The 15,295-nt window shown below is 55.7% G+C and overlaps 1 protein-coding gene across 1 annotated transcript in view; it reads right to left on the reverse strand.

The window, feature by feature from the left end:
• Nucleotides 1-11,368: 11,368 nt before the first annotated feature.
• ZNF407 (zinc finger protein 407) overlaps nt 11,369-15,295 on the reverse strand; it is a 387,393-nt gene continuing 383,466 nt past the window's right edge. The window contains exon 9 of the mRNA XM_086372549.1: nt 11,369-13,680. Coding sequence (XP_086228675.1) covers nt 12,377-13,680 — 1,304 coding nt within the window. The 3' untranslated portion in view covers nt 11,369-12,376. The remainder of the gene's footprint in view (nt 13,681-15,295) is intronic.

Consider the following 15,295-nt stretch of genomic DNA (forward strand, 5'->3'; position numbering starts at 1 on the left):
TTGGTGATGGACAGGGAAGCCTGGTGTACTGCACTCCATGGGGTTGCAAAGAGTCAGAGACGACTGAGCGACTGAACTGAATTTTCCTAAAATTGACATTTAGGTTAAATATAATCGCAATCAAACTTGCAGGTGTTTTTCTTTCCCTGTGGAAAATGACAAAGATGATTCCAAAATTCATATATGTATGCAAAAGGCAAGGAGAAGAATGAAGCAATCTTGAGGAAAGGATGGACTCAGGACCATAGCCGGCTTTCTCTGGATGTTCCAGTTGGAAGAGAAGACCAAACTTAGGGATGCTGCCAGCTGTCAACCAATCTTGGGCCTTTGGTGCCAGTTGTTACAGAAGTTACTGAGTAGCTTCTGGGGTTGTTGTTGGTGAGAGCCATCCGACTGTTTATTTCAGTCAAGGGGACTGGCTTCCTGGGCAGGGTGCTGCAGGTGTGGGTCAGAGCCCCACCTTATATATGGCCTGGCCACCATCCATCTGCACGTTCCCTCTCTCAGACGCACCAGTCTAACAGTGTGAGCCCCCTGCCCCATGCCGTGGGCTACCTCACAGACGCAACATGCGTGCCCTGCTCTGCACGGTTCCGCAGCACCGAGTACCGAGCAGGCGGGATGAACCGCAGCCTTGGGCCCTGTGTGCGGTGACTCACGGGGACAGGAGAGGCCACGTCCTGTTTCTGGTCACGCAGCTGGGTTGAGTCTCTGGAAATGCACAGAGCTACCCACGGGCAGTATGTACACTCTGCTGTGCACAACTGTACTTCAACAGAACATCTGAGAAGTTAGTGGGGAGAGACAGCCATCGAGCTCCACTGGTGAGATTCCCAAGATGTTACAAAGGAATTCCACGGGTTGCTTCTTTCGTGAAATATTTTGCCAAAGATGGACAGTGCTTCAAGTGTCCTCCTGACCTAGGAGAGTTGTCTTCCCTCGATTTTTCAGAACTATTAAGAGTAGGGACTATAATTCCAATAGTTTTGGTAATGGCAGAATTTTCACCAGGGCCTGTGTGCAGAATGAGTGAGGGCCTGGGCGAGGGTGTGTGTGGCAGAGGCTGTGACAGGAGCCCCCCAGGTAGAGGGAGAAGAGCCCCAGCGGGTGTCCAGGGACGGCCGCGCGTTCAGATGGGAGTCTAGCTGCACCACAGCGGTCCCCTCCCACGGATGCACGTGAAGGTGCGGGTGTCGTCCGACCCTGCATCCGAGCCTCCGTCCCCGGGCTCCTGGGGCTGGAGAAGTGCTACCGTACTCAGTCCCACCTCTGGTCCTCAGCTTCCCCACCTGGACAGGCTCCTCTTCCACCCGCGGAATCGTAACCATCCTCGGATCCACCGAACCCTCGTTCCTGAGCTCACGGCCCACGCCGTGACACCCGTACCTCCCCGTGGCGTCCCCAACCTCGGCGGCGTTCCCACGCAGGCTGAGGACGGCGCACCCCGGGTTGGGCCTGACCCATCTGGGCACCTCCGCGGTCCTCTTCCCCATGTGGGGGTCCCTACACTCCACCACCCCCTCTGGAGACCACGGGCCAGGCACACTCGCTTCCATCCTCTGAGCGTTCCTGGCTGACTCAGTGTGTGTTCACAGCTGTCATTACTGTTGTCTCCAGCTTGCTAACAGCATCCCATGGTGATGGGAATAACAAAATATGAGTTTCAGACTTTGCAGAACATTTTCCCTCGAAGGAGCTCAGCATACTCCTGTTTGTCCCCAGAGCCACCTGATTATATTCACGGAGAAGTAGGGGAGAGGGGTACGGAAGTGCAGAGAACCCCAGAAGGGCCACCACACAGGCGGGAGACCAGGCCCAGGGCCCCTCCCTGAGGCCCCCGTCTTCCTGCCTGAGGCTGCCCTGACTCAGACCCGCCAGGCTTGTTTCTCTGGGTTGCGGGTGGGGGTTCTGGTGGCCGGGTCACTATGAACGTGGCAACAGGATCAGGCCTCCGCCTCAAAGACTGCCTGCTGCTCAGAAGACCCAGAGCACACCGTCCCTCCCTGGCTGCTGACCAAGGACCCAGCTTCTCAGGCCTGGGACAGCGCTCACCCTGCTGCAGGGCAGAACCTTCTGGAAAGAGCCGGTTGGATGGGTGATGTCTCAGAAGCTCAGAGGCAGACATCCCCAAAGCCCACGGGGTTGCTGCTTCTCCCAACACACTTGCACTGACACACACACTCAAGCATACACGCTTACTCTCACGCACACACAGGCACGCACACCCCAGGCCCTGGGGTAGAGGTCATCTTGATGAGCCTCCTCCACCCTTCACACCCTTTGGTTCTGAAAGCCATCGTCTCTGCCTCCACGGAGAAGATGCTGGTGGACTCTCTATTCGGCCTCAGTTGTCTTCACTTTGTCCTAGAAATACGCTTCCCACCTCCCCCCACCCCACCTCCCCAGCCAAGCGGTGAACATATAAATCTCATCCTTGAGAGCAGTGGGTCTGAGGACTCCCTTTCACCCAGGTCCCGGGGGAGCCATAAAGAATTGAGAGGCTCAGAGCAAAAAGGTCTAGGTGGTGGTGGTGGTGGGGGGCCCGGAGGAGAGGGGGCACCTGGAAACCGGGGAGAGAGAGGGAAAACCGTGTCCTCAGAGATGAAGTGATTTACACTGAACAACACTCAAAATGACCTTTGCAATTGGTAGTAGGCAAGTCAAGGGGCTGAAATGCGGACTTGAGTCTGCTTTGTGGCTTGAAAAGTGGGAAATCTGAGAGAGAGAGACAGGGGTCGTGGTGGGGTGATCTCTATGGGAGAGGAAAGCTGAGCCGGGAAAAGGCTTGTGTGGAAGGTGAGGACCAGCAGCTGAGGATGGCCATCAGGGGCGGTCTCTGGTGAGACACTTCTCCCAGGAGAGGGGAGAGGCTGTGTTGAACCTGAGGGTAATACATAGAGTGATTTAGGTGCGTGCTGGTGGAAACATCCAGAATGAACCCGTGTACATACCTGTGCAGATATGGCACAGTCATGTCTCCTGGGAGGTGTGCTCAGGCCTTTGTAGACTAGACGTTGCTCTGGCCTGGCCACCCTGATCTGCCCTGAATGAAACCCTCAAGGAAGAGCCAATCTTTGCAGCCAAAGTGGCTCCTCTGGAGAGAGTACATTTCCACCTTTTCTCAGCTTTTGGAAACAGCTGTCGTGATTGCCTCCCTTCACGTCACTCTAGCAAAGCCCAGGCTTTTCACCAGGGTTTCATTCCTAGCCTTGAAGGACATGAGACATTTGCTAAAAAATATTTTTGGTAAATTTAAAGAAAAGCTTAAAAAAATAACTTCGGACTCAGATTAAGGAATGAAAAAGTGCATAAGCCTGTTCTGTGGGGATTGTGTAAGTGAATTTGTTTATTGTAAAAACCATGAGGTGTCCGAGTGGTCTGACTTGAAGCCAGGAGGAAGGGAGAGCTTCTTGCCCGGCTTCTTTGTTTGAAAGACAACATCTTCCTCATTCATCTCCCCCAGATTTCCAGAGAAACGAAACTGGCCAAAGACTCCAGATGTTAATTTTCAGGTTGCCACGGTAACTCGTGACAATCCTGGAGACCCTCCAATCCACTCTTAGAAGGCAGTGCTCACGCACAGGCTGTGGGCCTGGCGGTGATGGTCATGGGTGGCCTGCTCTCAAGGAGATCAGTTCCAGGTGGACATACAGCCGACAGGCAACAAGAGGCAAGTTACTTCTCGACACTCAGGGACAAGGGGGCCACTTTCTAGTCGGTGGTTAGGAAGGTCTCACGAACACAGCAAAGACTGGGGCTGAGAGTGAATGGGAAGAGAGACTGGCCCTGATGAGGGGTACCATCTGAACCTTCCAGTACATAGGCCTTGACCCAAAAGATGGCATGCCTGATAGAACATGTTTCTGTGAATCCAGAATCCAGATCAGAGTCCTGGGGAGTCCTCCAGAGGTCAACAGGGCAGCCACCTGCTACTGTACAAAATTGAGAGGTGGGTGTTTCAGGGAGTCATTTCACATTCAGCCCAATTTTCCTTGGGTTGGAAGAGCCATCCACCTTCAACTGCCCAAAACAAGCAACAACAACAATGGTTTAAGAAGAGAAAACATTCAGAAGACTTGAGACAGAAGCCTGCCACCATTCTGGCCCCTGAGTGCTGCTGGCCACCATTAGGACACTGAGGAAATTTTCCATTCCACGCAAAACGCAGGACCATGTGAGCTAGTGGGCTCGTCCTCCAAGCAGGAGTCCAGCACCGGACAGGGTCCTCAGGGCAGGAGGCTTCAGAGAGGATGGCAGGAGGCTGTTTTAGGAGAGATCCGGGGTGGGCCACTCCCCCAGCTGCCCTCCCCGGTCCCGAGCCTGGGCAGCCGCCCCTCACCCAGGGCCCTTGCCGCTGACCCCACCCAGCTCCGCCATCACAGCAGCACCCACCAGTGAGCAGATTCCAGGTGTCAGAGGTGGGAGAGTACGTGAGGGAGGGAGGCACCTGGGGAAAGTGGAGAGGGGCTGCCAGTCGTCTGTCCCTGCCGAGGAAAGCAGCCTGGCTCAGCATCTGGATTGCACGGCACCTGAACGCTGCTGGCCACCACCGCGTGCTGAGAAGGGCGCTAGCCCCCGACCTCAGGGGCGGGGACGCAGGGCCATGCCACTGGGCACCCTCCCCCTGGCTGCAGGGCAGGGAACCCGCGAGGACCTGCTGCCCAGGAGCAGCTCAGGGCAGAAGCACAAGTCACCATCTGCCTTCAGATGGCAGGACGGGAACCTGGGCTTCTGCCGCCTGCTCCCCGTCCATCAGGCTGCAATGCTGGGGGCCTGGACGTGTGCAGATGCAGGAGGCGGGGAAGGCCAGGGACCATTCCAGATGAATGGCAACAGCGGCAGGAAGAGGGAGAGGCCAGCCCAAGCAATGAGTGCAGCCCAGCCTCCTATGCCCTGGGAGGACTCGGGCCACTCAGGCCCAGCAGGCGGGTGGACTGGGTGCAGACTTGCTGGCTGGAAGCAGGTCTGCTCGGAGGACCGAGAGAGCAGAGAGCTGTGCCAGCACCACAGGGGCTCCACGGCATCCCCACGTCCACTTGCTAGATATCAGAGCACCGCAGACCCCGATCTGGGACCACAGCCTCCCTGGAGCTGTCCCATGCAAGACCACACCCTCCCGGCCAAGAGGGTGCCTGTGTCCTGTCCCACCCAGATGTGTCTGCACTGGTGAGCACGAGCCTTCTTCCTGAGAGCGTGGAAGTGACTGGAAATTCAGCCTCGGGGTGGCTGGATACCTGCCGCTCTTTCCAAGGCCCCCCTTCCCCCCGCACCAAGACTTGCTCCATAACGATCCACACATCGTTGGCTGGATCTAAGCTGATACGGATGCTTCCTGACTTCTGAGGTGCGGAGGTGTGAAAGCGCGCCTTCTCCACCAGCTATGCCTGGAATTATATTCCTCCTCATGGTGTGGCTTTCTGGTCTCCAACGTACCAGCTTTACCCCACCCACACCAGGGACGCAGCTGTGTGTACGAGTGGACTCGTGGTCTGGACCGGACGGACGTCTGCTGCTTCATATGCCGGTAGTGTCAAAGATCTCGCTCCAGAAATGTCGTGATCGTTCAAGACCGCCATGGACACCGAGATTTCTTGTCATGCGTATCAAGGAAGGAATAACGGGTGGAATAAGTAGCACTGGCCCTGGACCTCAGGGTGAGAGGGAAATGGGGAATGAGCGCACAGAATTCTGATCTTAATAGAACATATTTAATCTGCTGCCACAGGCACTAACTATTATGCTTCCCTTAAAACTGATAATCACGAGTGAAGAGGAAATCTGCCATCCACTCCTGTTGACCAAAAGCTCAAAAAGTCACCTTGACATGTATGACAAGACCACGTGTGAACCCGGCTCAGTGTTTGTTGACGTTTGGTCCCAAAGGAAAGTAGGAAAGTGAAATTACTCAGTCTTGTCTGACTCTTTGCAACCCCATGGACTGTAGCCTATCAGGCTCCTCCGTCCATGGGATTTTCCAGGCAAGAGTACTGGAGTGGATTGCCATTTCCTTCTCCAGGGAGATCGTCCCGATCCAGGAATCGAACCCGGGTCTTCTGCATTGCAGGCAGACGCTTTAGCGTCTGAGCCACCCCTCCTTATCACGAAATTCCACCACAAGGGGGAGATAAGGTGGGAAATGTGTGTTGGCCACTTGACACACAGTAAGAATCGTGTGCAAGCTGCATCTACTGCTCAACTTGTGTCAAAGATTTTTGTTATTTGAGAAAATGATGACTAAAAACATGGAAAGGAATGGAAATAATAAGGAAAACTGACGCAGAATAAAAGACTCGTGTGTTTGCCCCCTCACTCACCACAAGTCCGCCTGAGGGCCCAGGGCATCTCAGGCCGTGCTCACTGCCGAGCGCAAAGGTGTCTGTGCCCTTGAACTGATGCTCTGCTGGGGAAACGGAGACGGAGGATGAGCCCCTGGGCTCCGGGAAGGGCAGAGGGCAGGGACTGGGCGGGCCTGCACAGCTCACACTGGGCCCTCCCTCCCCACGTGCCCAGAGACCATGTCCTGATGGCAGGGTGGGGGCGCCCTGCACCCTGGTTAAATCAATAGTGTCACGGCCAGAGCCCAGCGCCATCTCGCAGCGCCTCCCTCTTAGGGAGGCTGTGACTTGCGGGGTGGCTGTGACTCCTCTGGGTTAGCAGGGAGGTGATAAGCTGCGATGCCAGGCTCTGTAAGTGGCCACTCTGGCAGCTCTGACGGTAGAACACCCTCACCTGCGTGCACCAGCACGGGGCAGAGGCCAACCGTGCACCCAGCTTGGCGGCCACGTTTCCCTTCCGGCTCAGGCCTCGTTTTCAGACGGGTCAGGATGGCTCCGAGGACCTGTGAGGCTCTGGGGGGTGGTGGGGCCCCCCAAAGGCTGTCCCGCTAAAAAGACCTCTCTCCCAGCCACCTCCCAGGCCGGAGCTGCCAGCTGTCCCAGACAAGCCTGAATGAAGTTCCAGGTCTCTACACATGAACCCAGCGTAGAAATGAAAACCCAAACCTTGACTCTGCGCTGCGCTTCTCCTCCTTCTTAGAAAGTCATCTGACGAGTAACACGAGCCATCCCGGAACGACTGGAAACGCTGCCAGTGTGGACCAGTCCACGCACTCCTGTTTATCCCGCTGATAAATGGTCTGCTCCTGATGCTGAAAGTCACGCTGAAATTAGCTCATTTTAAAAGAATTTATTAAAAGGTATTGAAAATGCAGAGCCATGGAGTAAGTGAATGATTCTCTGACTGAGAGGCTTATCATAGATTTATTTCCTTCTCCCAGCAGGCCTCTGTGGCCATGTGATGGCTGGGCGGTTCTGTCCGGCTCCCGGCTGGGTTCACAGTGTCCTACACGCCCTGCATCCAACCGAGAGACGAGACCAGAATCCCAGGCTGAGCTGGAGTGACGAGGTTCTCATGCTTGTTTCTCCAGGTGAGGATTCCTCCAGGGGCCTCTGCTTCACTGACTTTGCAGACCTGAATCCAGGAAGCAACCGTGATAAGTGACTCACCTTATTTTCATAACATGGTGCAGTCTCCCATCTGTTGGCACCCAGGAGGGCTCAGGTGTCAACAGCACTGGCGTCCATTCTGGACACCTCCTCTCAAAACCTTCAGGCAGTGCCTTCTCCCACCCAGACCGTGTGCATCCCTCCTGGGGATACAAGTTGTTCTTACACTGAGTTCTCTGTTCCTAGTTTCCATCTTCTTGGCCTTTTGTCTAAGATCGAGAGGCCTTTGTTTTTTGCCTCTGGGTTTGATCCCTGGGTCGGGAAGATCCCCTGGAGAAGTGAATGGCAACCCACTCCACTAATCTTGCCTGGAGAATCCCATGGACGGAGGAGCCTGGTGGGCTGCAGTCCACGGGGTGGCAAAGAGTCAGACACAACTGAGCGACTAACACATCAAGTATTAGAAAACGTTCCAGCTTTCTCCCAACCTGCTGGCTGGCAGTGGGGCCCCTGGGGATGCACCCTTCGGGGACAGGGCTGGAGGGAGGCCTGGCTCTCCCTTCGGGGCCCGCGAGCCCCCGGCCGCCCACATCCTCTGCCTTCACTCCCTCCTCCTGAGTCTCCGCGATGTTTATTTCACGGGGCAACTTTTCACAGTGACAAACCATCATCCCATGATTGAACTGAGCTCCGATTATGGAAATTGCCAAGAGGCCCGACGGAAGGAGAACGTGACATGATGCCTCTCTGAGGTCAGGGCCGGGTCCCTGCTCCGGGCTCCCGGGCGCATGGGGCTCTGGACGAGGGCGCAGGACACACATGGGGCACCTGCGTCAGGCCACACACCGCCCGCCGCGCCCCTGCCACCCCGCCCGGCCCTGCTCCATCTCCAGCTATGAGCGGCGCCAGGTTTCCCGTCAGCCGCTGCCATGTCTCCAAATGGCTTTTCAGTGTCAGGCATATCAGGAAATTAACTCATCAGGCAGTGACAGCTGCTAATTTTTTCCCCTTACATGTCAGATGGATCGCCCGCTGAAGCTAATAATGAATCACCAATCCCTGATTAGAAGGTGCTTCCGAAACGTATAACTGCCATCTGAGCGAACTTTTTCCTTCATGTAAAATGATATCACCCTAGAGGAGCAAAAAAGGGATTGTATCCTTTAGCAAGATGGAGCAGGAGGAGGCTACTCGAATGCGAGGGCCGCTCTCTTCCATGGTGGGCTAAAATTCAACAGGAAGAGGAGGGAAGACTCCCTGCTCTTTCTGAGGTTTACTCCACGAAGGACCTTTCTCCTTTCCTCATTCTCCTCCCAGAACCTGCTCTGGGTTAGGATTCGAAGCTGGTTCTTCAATTCTTTCCTGACACCATTGTTTTATGTTCAGGATCACGATAGATGTGCTGTGACCGAGATGCAAACGCTCCCTGCTGTTAGGGAACTTCCCACAGGCCCAGCTACCAGGCAGCCGGGCCCTGCTGCACAGAGTGGGGCTGGGGCTGAGCCGCCATCAGGTGTGACCAGGGCCAGGCCTGGACCTCTTTGCGCTCTGTGCAGTGGCCTCTCAGCACCAGGAGGCTGAGCAAAGATTCACTGAGGCTCCTCCGGGGTGTCTTCTAGCGCTCTGGGCTCATGTGTCTGGGTTGAATGGAATTTTCAGGGCTCCACTGATACCATCTTACAGTCACTTGGTTCTCAAAGCCAAGAAGCAAATGAATGCTCTCTGCATCTCTCAGGAGATGCGGGTCTGTCTGTTTGTGGGTTCCCTGCCTGTGGGGGGCTTGTTTTGGAGGACCCTCCCTCCCTCTGCTCCAGGCCTGAGGCAGCCCCGAAGGATGCCTGGCTGAGCCACACACCTCATTTAAGTGACCTTACGCGGCCAGAACTCCCTTTGCACGGAAAAGCTCTTGCGGGCTCTTCATAAACACAAAGCCTTGCCCACCCTCCGTCCTGGAAGCTGGAAACCTCAGCCACTTCTGCATTCTACCTTGGACTGAGCAGTCCCAGCCTCCCCACCAAAGGTCCTGGCCGGGGTTTGAGAAGAAGCTGTTCCTTCTGGGTCATGGTCTCCAAGTAAACATTTCTGTTGCTCTGCTTTTCACTGCTTCAGAGTTGTGTTGTCTTCTCCAGCCCAACCTCCAGGAAGCCTCAGGCTCCTCGCGTGCGCCTCATGGAAGATTGTGCTTCAGGGAACACGCCGGCACGGCGATGGGCCGCGCCTCGTTACTCCAAGGCCCACGCTTCTGTACGTGTTTCTTCAACACCCTCACATTCCAGCAGCTGTGTAATGAGAGAGAAGATAGAGGCCACAGTAACCCAGCTCTACAGGTAAGTACAGGACACAGGAGCCTAGTGAATCCTCTGCAATCCTTCTGAGCCTTGAAACACCTTCTGGACAGTTTTTTTTTTTTTTAAATGCAAAGGCCTGCTCTTTTCATTGTGCATACAACACGATTGCTGGTTTGACACTGCAGGCTACACTGGTTTTATGAAGGATTAAATGCCACCTGAGACATATTTATCCTAAATAAATCACAAACGGTAAACTGCAGCATGTCAGTGTCAACACCCAGGACTGCGGCAGAAAGGTTAGCCATACAGGACTAAGCGCAGTTAGGAATTAGCATCCAAGCTGAAGGCTGCGGGCTGCAGCCAACGGGAGGAATGATCAAGAAGATATTTTCCCACTGAAAATCATCCCCCACCTCCATTTTTTTTTTTTACATGTACGAGAAGCTTGGCGAGGGGCATCACTTTGTAAAGGTCATCTTCCTCTCAACAAAACAAACCCAAGTTGCTGCTGTCACTGTTTGCTGAAGACAGTGTTGGAGAGGAGTGGAACTGCCCTGCCATTTTTAAGAATCGGGGGCAAGTCATACCCAGCTAATTATGAATTGCAGTGTCAAGCCTGAGATTTTCCTTTTTTTAATTTTTTTTTGGAGGGAGGTGCCTGCAGATGGGTGGGACCCAGGGCTCTGAGGACCGGGTCAGGGGAGACACAGAGGGTTTGGGCACCCGGCCAAGGCTGGCTTCCAAGCTGACCTCTCAGGGGGCGTATAAACAGGACTGTGATGGAAACCACAACAGTACCGTCTTCTCTTCCTTTTCTCCCTTCTGCTCTTCACAATTTTAAGATGCTAACCACAATACGTGGTGATTGCAGCCATGAAATTAAAAGATGCTTACTCATTGGAAGGAAAGTTATGACCAACCTAGATAGCATATTAAAAAGCAGAGATATTACTTTGTCAACAAAGGTCCATCTAGTCAAGGCTATGGTTTTTCCAGTGGTCATATATGGATATGAGAGTTGGACTGTGAAGAAAGCTGAGCGCCGAAGAATTGATGCTTTTGAACTGTGGTGTTGGAGAAGACTCTTGAGAGTCCCTTGGACTGCAAGGAGATCCAACCAGTCCATCCTAAAGGAGATCAGTCTTGGGTGTTCACTGGAAGGACTGATGCTGAAGCTGAAACTCCAATACTTAGGCCTCCTCATGTGAAGAGTTGACTCATTGGAAAAGACCCTGATGCTGGGAGGGATTGGGGGCAGGAGGAGAAGGGGATGACAGAGTCAGGATGGCATCACTGACTCGATGGACGTGAGTCCGAGTGAACTCTGGGAGTTGGTGATGGACAGGAGGCCTGGCGTGCTGCGATTCATGGGGTCACAAAGAGTCATACACGACTGAGCGACTGAACTGAACTGAACTGAACCACGATAGACTATGTTACTGTCACCAGAATCTGCCTGGGTCATGGGCCAAACGTGGAGCACACAGCACCAGGGTGCAGAGATGGCCAGCGGAACCCAGCACATTCAGCATGGGCGGAGAGGGGAGTCGACGCTGGCCGGCGAGGAACAAGTACTCTGCATTTTATGGCTGCCCGTCAGTTGGCTGCTGGAAAGAAAATGTCATCCTTCTCTTTTAGTGCTATCCGTTTATTTCAAAGAAAAAAGAAACAGAACAAAAACAACCTTTGGGTTTGGGGGACGGGAGGGTTTTACAATTTTGGAAGAGAAGCAATTGAATTAAGAAGCGGGTCACCTGGCTATGAATTCGCACCCCCAGTGGAAGGGATGCCATAGCAAGGCACACACAGGCCTTGGGGGGCCAGGGCATGGCTCTCTATCACTGATGTTTGATGTCAGCTCTTTCACACGGACATAAATCACTGATAAATCCTGTGAAAATGATATCAACATTAAGAAACATTTGTTATAAAAGCAAAATATTGATACAAACAGTATTTTTCAGAATGCACATTTCATATAGACTTTATTGTATGAAACTAAGTCAAAATTAGAAGCATTGGGTTTTCTTAACTAAGGTTTATTTTAATAAACGTCAAGGCTTTTCTTAACCATAGGCTTAAGGAGGAATCTTTTAAGCTGAAGCAACCCGGGCAAGGAGCACACCTACAACGTAAGGAAGAGGAAGGCGGTACACAAAACGAACAGGCTGCCTTTGGTCTGGGGACGCTGTGACCCTAACATTTCCAGGAAAATGAACAGGAGCAGGCTGCTTCGACGTGGTACTGAACGTAGCTGCAGTTTTTAGCCAAACATGTAATGAACTGTTACAGTGGGGACATGCTGGACTGCACGGGCAGCGGTGTCTGAAGCCACTCTTCCATGGCTAGGGCACGGTCCTTTCACAACTGAAATGGGAAAACATTTGTGGGAACAAAAAAGAAAACAACTTAACTGCTCGGCACAAAGGGTAGAACACGGGTTAGAGCAACAGAAGAACCAAACGGTAACCAGACTTGCCTCGGTCGGCCCCGCCCCGCTGCAGGCCGCGCTCCTGCGTGCGTGCCCCCAGCGCCGCGTGCACGCGGCCGGCGCAGGGCCATCCCCGGCCCCTCGGACGCGCGCTTTGCTGGCGGGTGCAGGGCACATGGCCTCCTATGCTGGTCTCTCAGCCCCCGGCCTCAGGCTTCGTGGATTTCGCTGCTGTCTCTTTGGCTCTGGATGACCGCGGCAGCCGGGGAGCCCTCCTGGGTGTAGATGACCATGCTCGTCAGCTGTTCGGCTCCACTGGGGACCACGGCCCCAGCCTGCAGGAGCTCCTGGGAGCCGGCCGCCTCAATGACGGTGTGCGAGTACACTGCTGGCTCGTCCTGCACGCCGGGCGGCAGCTCCGTCACGATGTAGTGTGTGGCCCCCTCGGGAAAGCCGCCGCCAGACTCCTGGACCATGGCCTGTACCAGCTCTTCAGTGACGATGATCTGCGAGATCTCGCCGTCCGCTTCGGCCAGGTCCACGTGCGGCCCGCGTGCCTCGGCCTCCTGCATGATGATCTGGGAGCCCTCGCGGGCCAGCATGTGCACTGTGCCCTCTTCGTTGACGATGACCTGAGTGACGCCATCCTTCATCAGCTGGCCAGCCGCGGCCGAGTCGCACACAGCGAACTGCAGCATGCCCTGCACCACCTTCTTGAAGGCCACCTGTGCACGCTCCTGTGACGCAATCACAGCGGCCGGCCGCACCAGCTGGGTCAGCACCTCCACCGGCTCTGTGGTGGCCGCGCCGTCTGGCCCGTCGTGGAACACGTGGATCTCCGGGGCTGCAGGAGTGGCTGCCTCCGGCCCCGGAAGCTGCACCAGCACGTCCCTGGGCCCAGCCCTGCCCTTCTCCTCGGCCGCCGCCGGGCCCTCCGCCCCTCCCAGCTCGGTGACCGCGCACAGCAGGGCGTCCAAGGCGGAGGCTGCGTCGGGCGGGGGGACGCCGGCCTCGGCCAGGCCTAGAATCTCCTGCTTGGTCACCTGCTGAATGACGGCCCCGCTGGGGCTGAGGGGCTCGTCCATGCCATGCCCTTCCATGGAGCCGCCCACGACCACCACCTGCGTGGCTCCGTCGGCCAGCGGCTCCGGCAGGCCCGGGCTGGGAGCCCCGCTGCCCCCTTGCGCCCCGCTCTGCCCCGCGGCGATGACCTGGCCGTCCTCGGTGATGTGCACCACGCGGGCCACCTGGCCGGCCAGGGCCAGTGTCTGCAGCGTGGCCGCAGCCGTCTCCTCCACAGAGGCGTCCAGGGCGAACTCGCCCTCGTAGCCCTGGATGATGATGACCTGTTGGACCGGCTCTGGTGGAGCCGCCGGCCTCCTGCTGCTCCGCAGCGGCCTGTCCTTGACCGGAGACTCCTCCGCCAGCGCGGCCGCCGTGAACGGGCTGTCTGTCTCCACGAAGGTGGCTCCCTGGCCCTTCAGGCGGCATTCGTAGGACTTGGACACAATGCCTAGGGGAGACAGGGACCAGTTAGAGCCTAGAAAAGTGACTTTTAGGATTAGAAGTAAGATAGTTCTTCTGGAGAAGCTGGAAAACCTCAACAGAAGCATCCCCATGACCCATGACTCAGATCCCCCAGCTGCCTGCGTGGGGGAGCTGGGGGTGCTCAGGGCCTCGATGGGTGCTCCCAGCAACACAGAGCAGGGCTGTGCTGTGAGGGGGAGATGCCTACACCCCTGGCTGACTGTCCAGATACAATCTCAACAGCCATGGTCCCCTTCCAGTTCCTGCGAAAAGAATATGAGGCATCTCCTCAGTCATGGTCATTTCTAATAAGATGTTCAGTAGCTGGTATTAAGAGCATTTTCCTTTTAACTCAAAGGAAAATCTTTTTTCCATGTCCCAATATTAGCTTACAGTGTATCTGTTTATTCGACAAGAAGAATGAAAGCTTTGCATACTGAATTTATAAACTTGCCCTTGATAAACACCAGCTGTGAGAGTTTAAGGCCCTGAGCGTGTGGGCCCCTGCTGCATGTCAGGTGCTGAGCCTGGGAGTAGGGTGGCCAGCCTGTTGGGAGCGGTCCACGGCAGCCGGGCACCCAGCACAGACTCAGGGTCTCCGCTGTCCGGCGCTTGGGGGCGGCACACAGGCCGCCTGCGTGCACGGGTCCCACCGTGTCGCTGTGATGTCTGGCCAAGCGCCTGGCACGCAGCCGCCCTTCAAACCATGGAGAGGACCACCACGCTCAGGCTCTGGGGAAGGATACTCAGCAAGAGTTGCAGAGAGACAGCTGCCCAGCCTGCCTGAAGGGACAGGAATACCCAAGCTCTCCCCCGGGTCTGAGTGGGAAGAGCCTGGAGACAAAGCACCCAGGGCAGCAGAGGTGGGGTCTGGGGGTGGCCGGGCCGGCTCTCGGGGATCACAGGCTAGGCTGGGACCAGGCTGTCGGGGCCCCCTCTGCAGGAGGCACTAAGGCACGTGGGCCACAGTCTGTGCAGAGAAGACACCTGTTGAGTGTTTTTAATCAGGAAAGTTAAGCGAGTGCATCTGTTTGAGAACTGTGATGGGGGCCCAGCGTTTATTGCCGTAAATACTGGCCCTGCCTTCCCCATGGTGAGCACCCTGCGATCGTTTCACGAGGAGATCAGCCCGAGGGACCAGGGTGCGTGCCAGAAGCAGGGGTCTGGAAGTGCAGGGCGTGCGGGGCCGGGGAGAGGGCGCCTGCGGGCCTTGGCGCACCTGGCGGTCCCTGTGGACGGCGCCTGTCCCTGCAGTGTGGACACCCACCGCCCGCCCAGGGAAGGCAGGGCAGCCCTGAGCTGCCTTTGGGCTGAGAGCATCAGGCCCACCTTTCAGGCCTCCCTGCCGTTACAGAAAGGGGGCTCTGGCCGCAGAAGCGAGGAGGATGTCGTCAGGCGCCTGGACACCGTTACCCCTAGGCCACCTGCGACACAGGCGAGGCTTGTTTAATAACTCGACAGGGAAAGCTGAGCGAAACCTATAGTCATTTTCATAAAAAAGAGACTATTTAAACAGAGCTCCTGTTTTCTCCTTCAAGTCCCTAATTCTCTATTAGTTTCTTATTATCGCCTCCTTCCCTCCTAAGTGAGCGTGTGCTGAG

Source organism: Bos grunniens, chromosome 24, assembly GCF_055505025.1.
Source record: "Bos grunniens cultivar Pamir isolate PY7600 chromosome 24, Bosgru_T2T1.0, whole genome shotgun sequence".
Classification (NCBI taxonomy): Eukaryota; Metazoa; Chordata; class Mammalia; order Artiodactyla; family Bovidae; genus Bos; species Bos grunniens.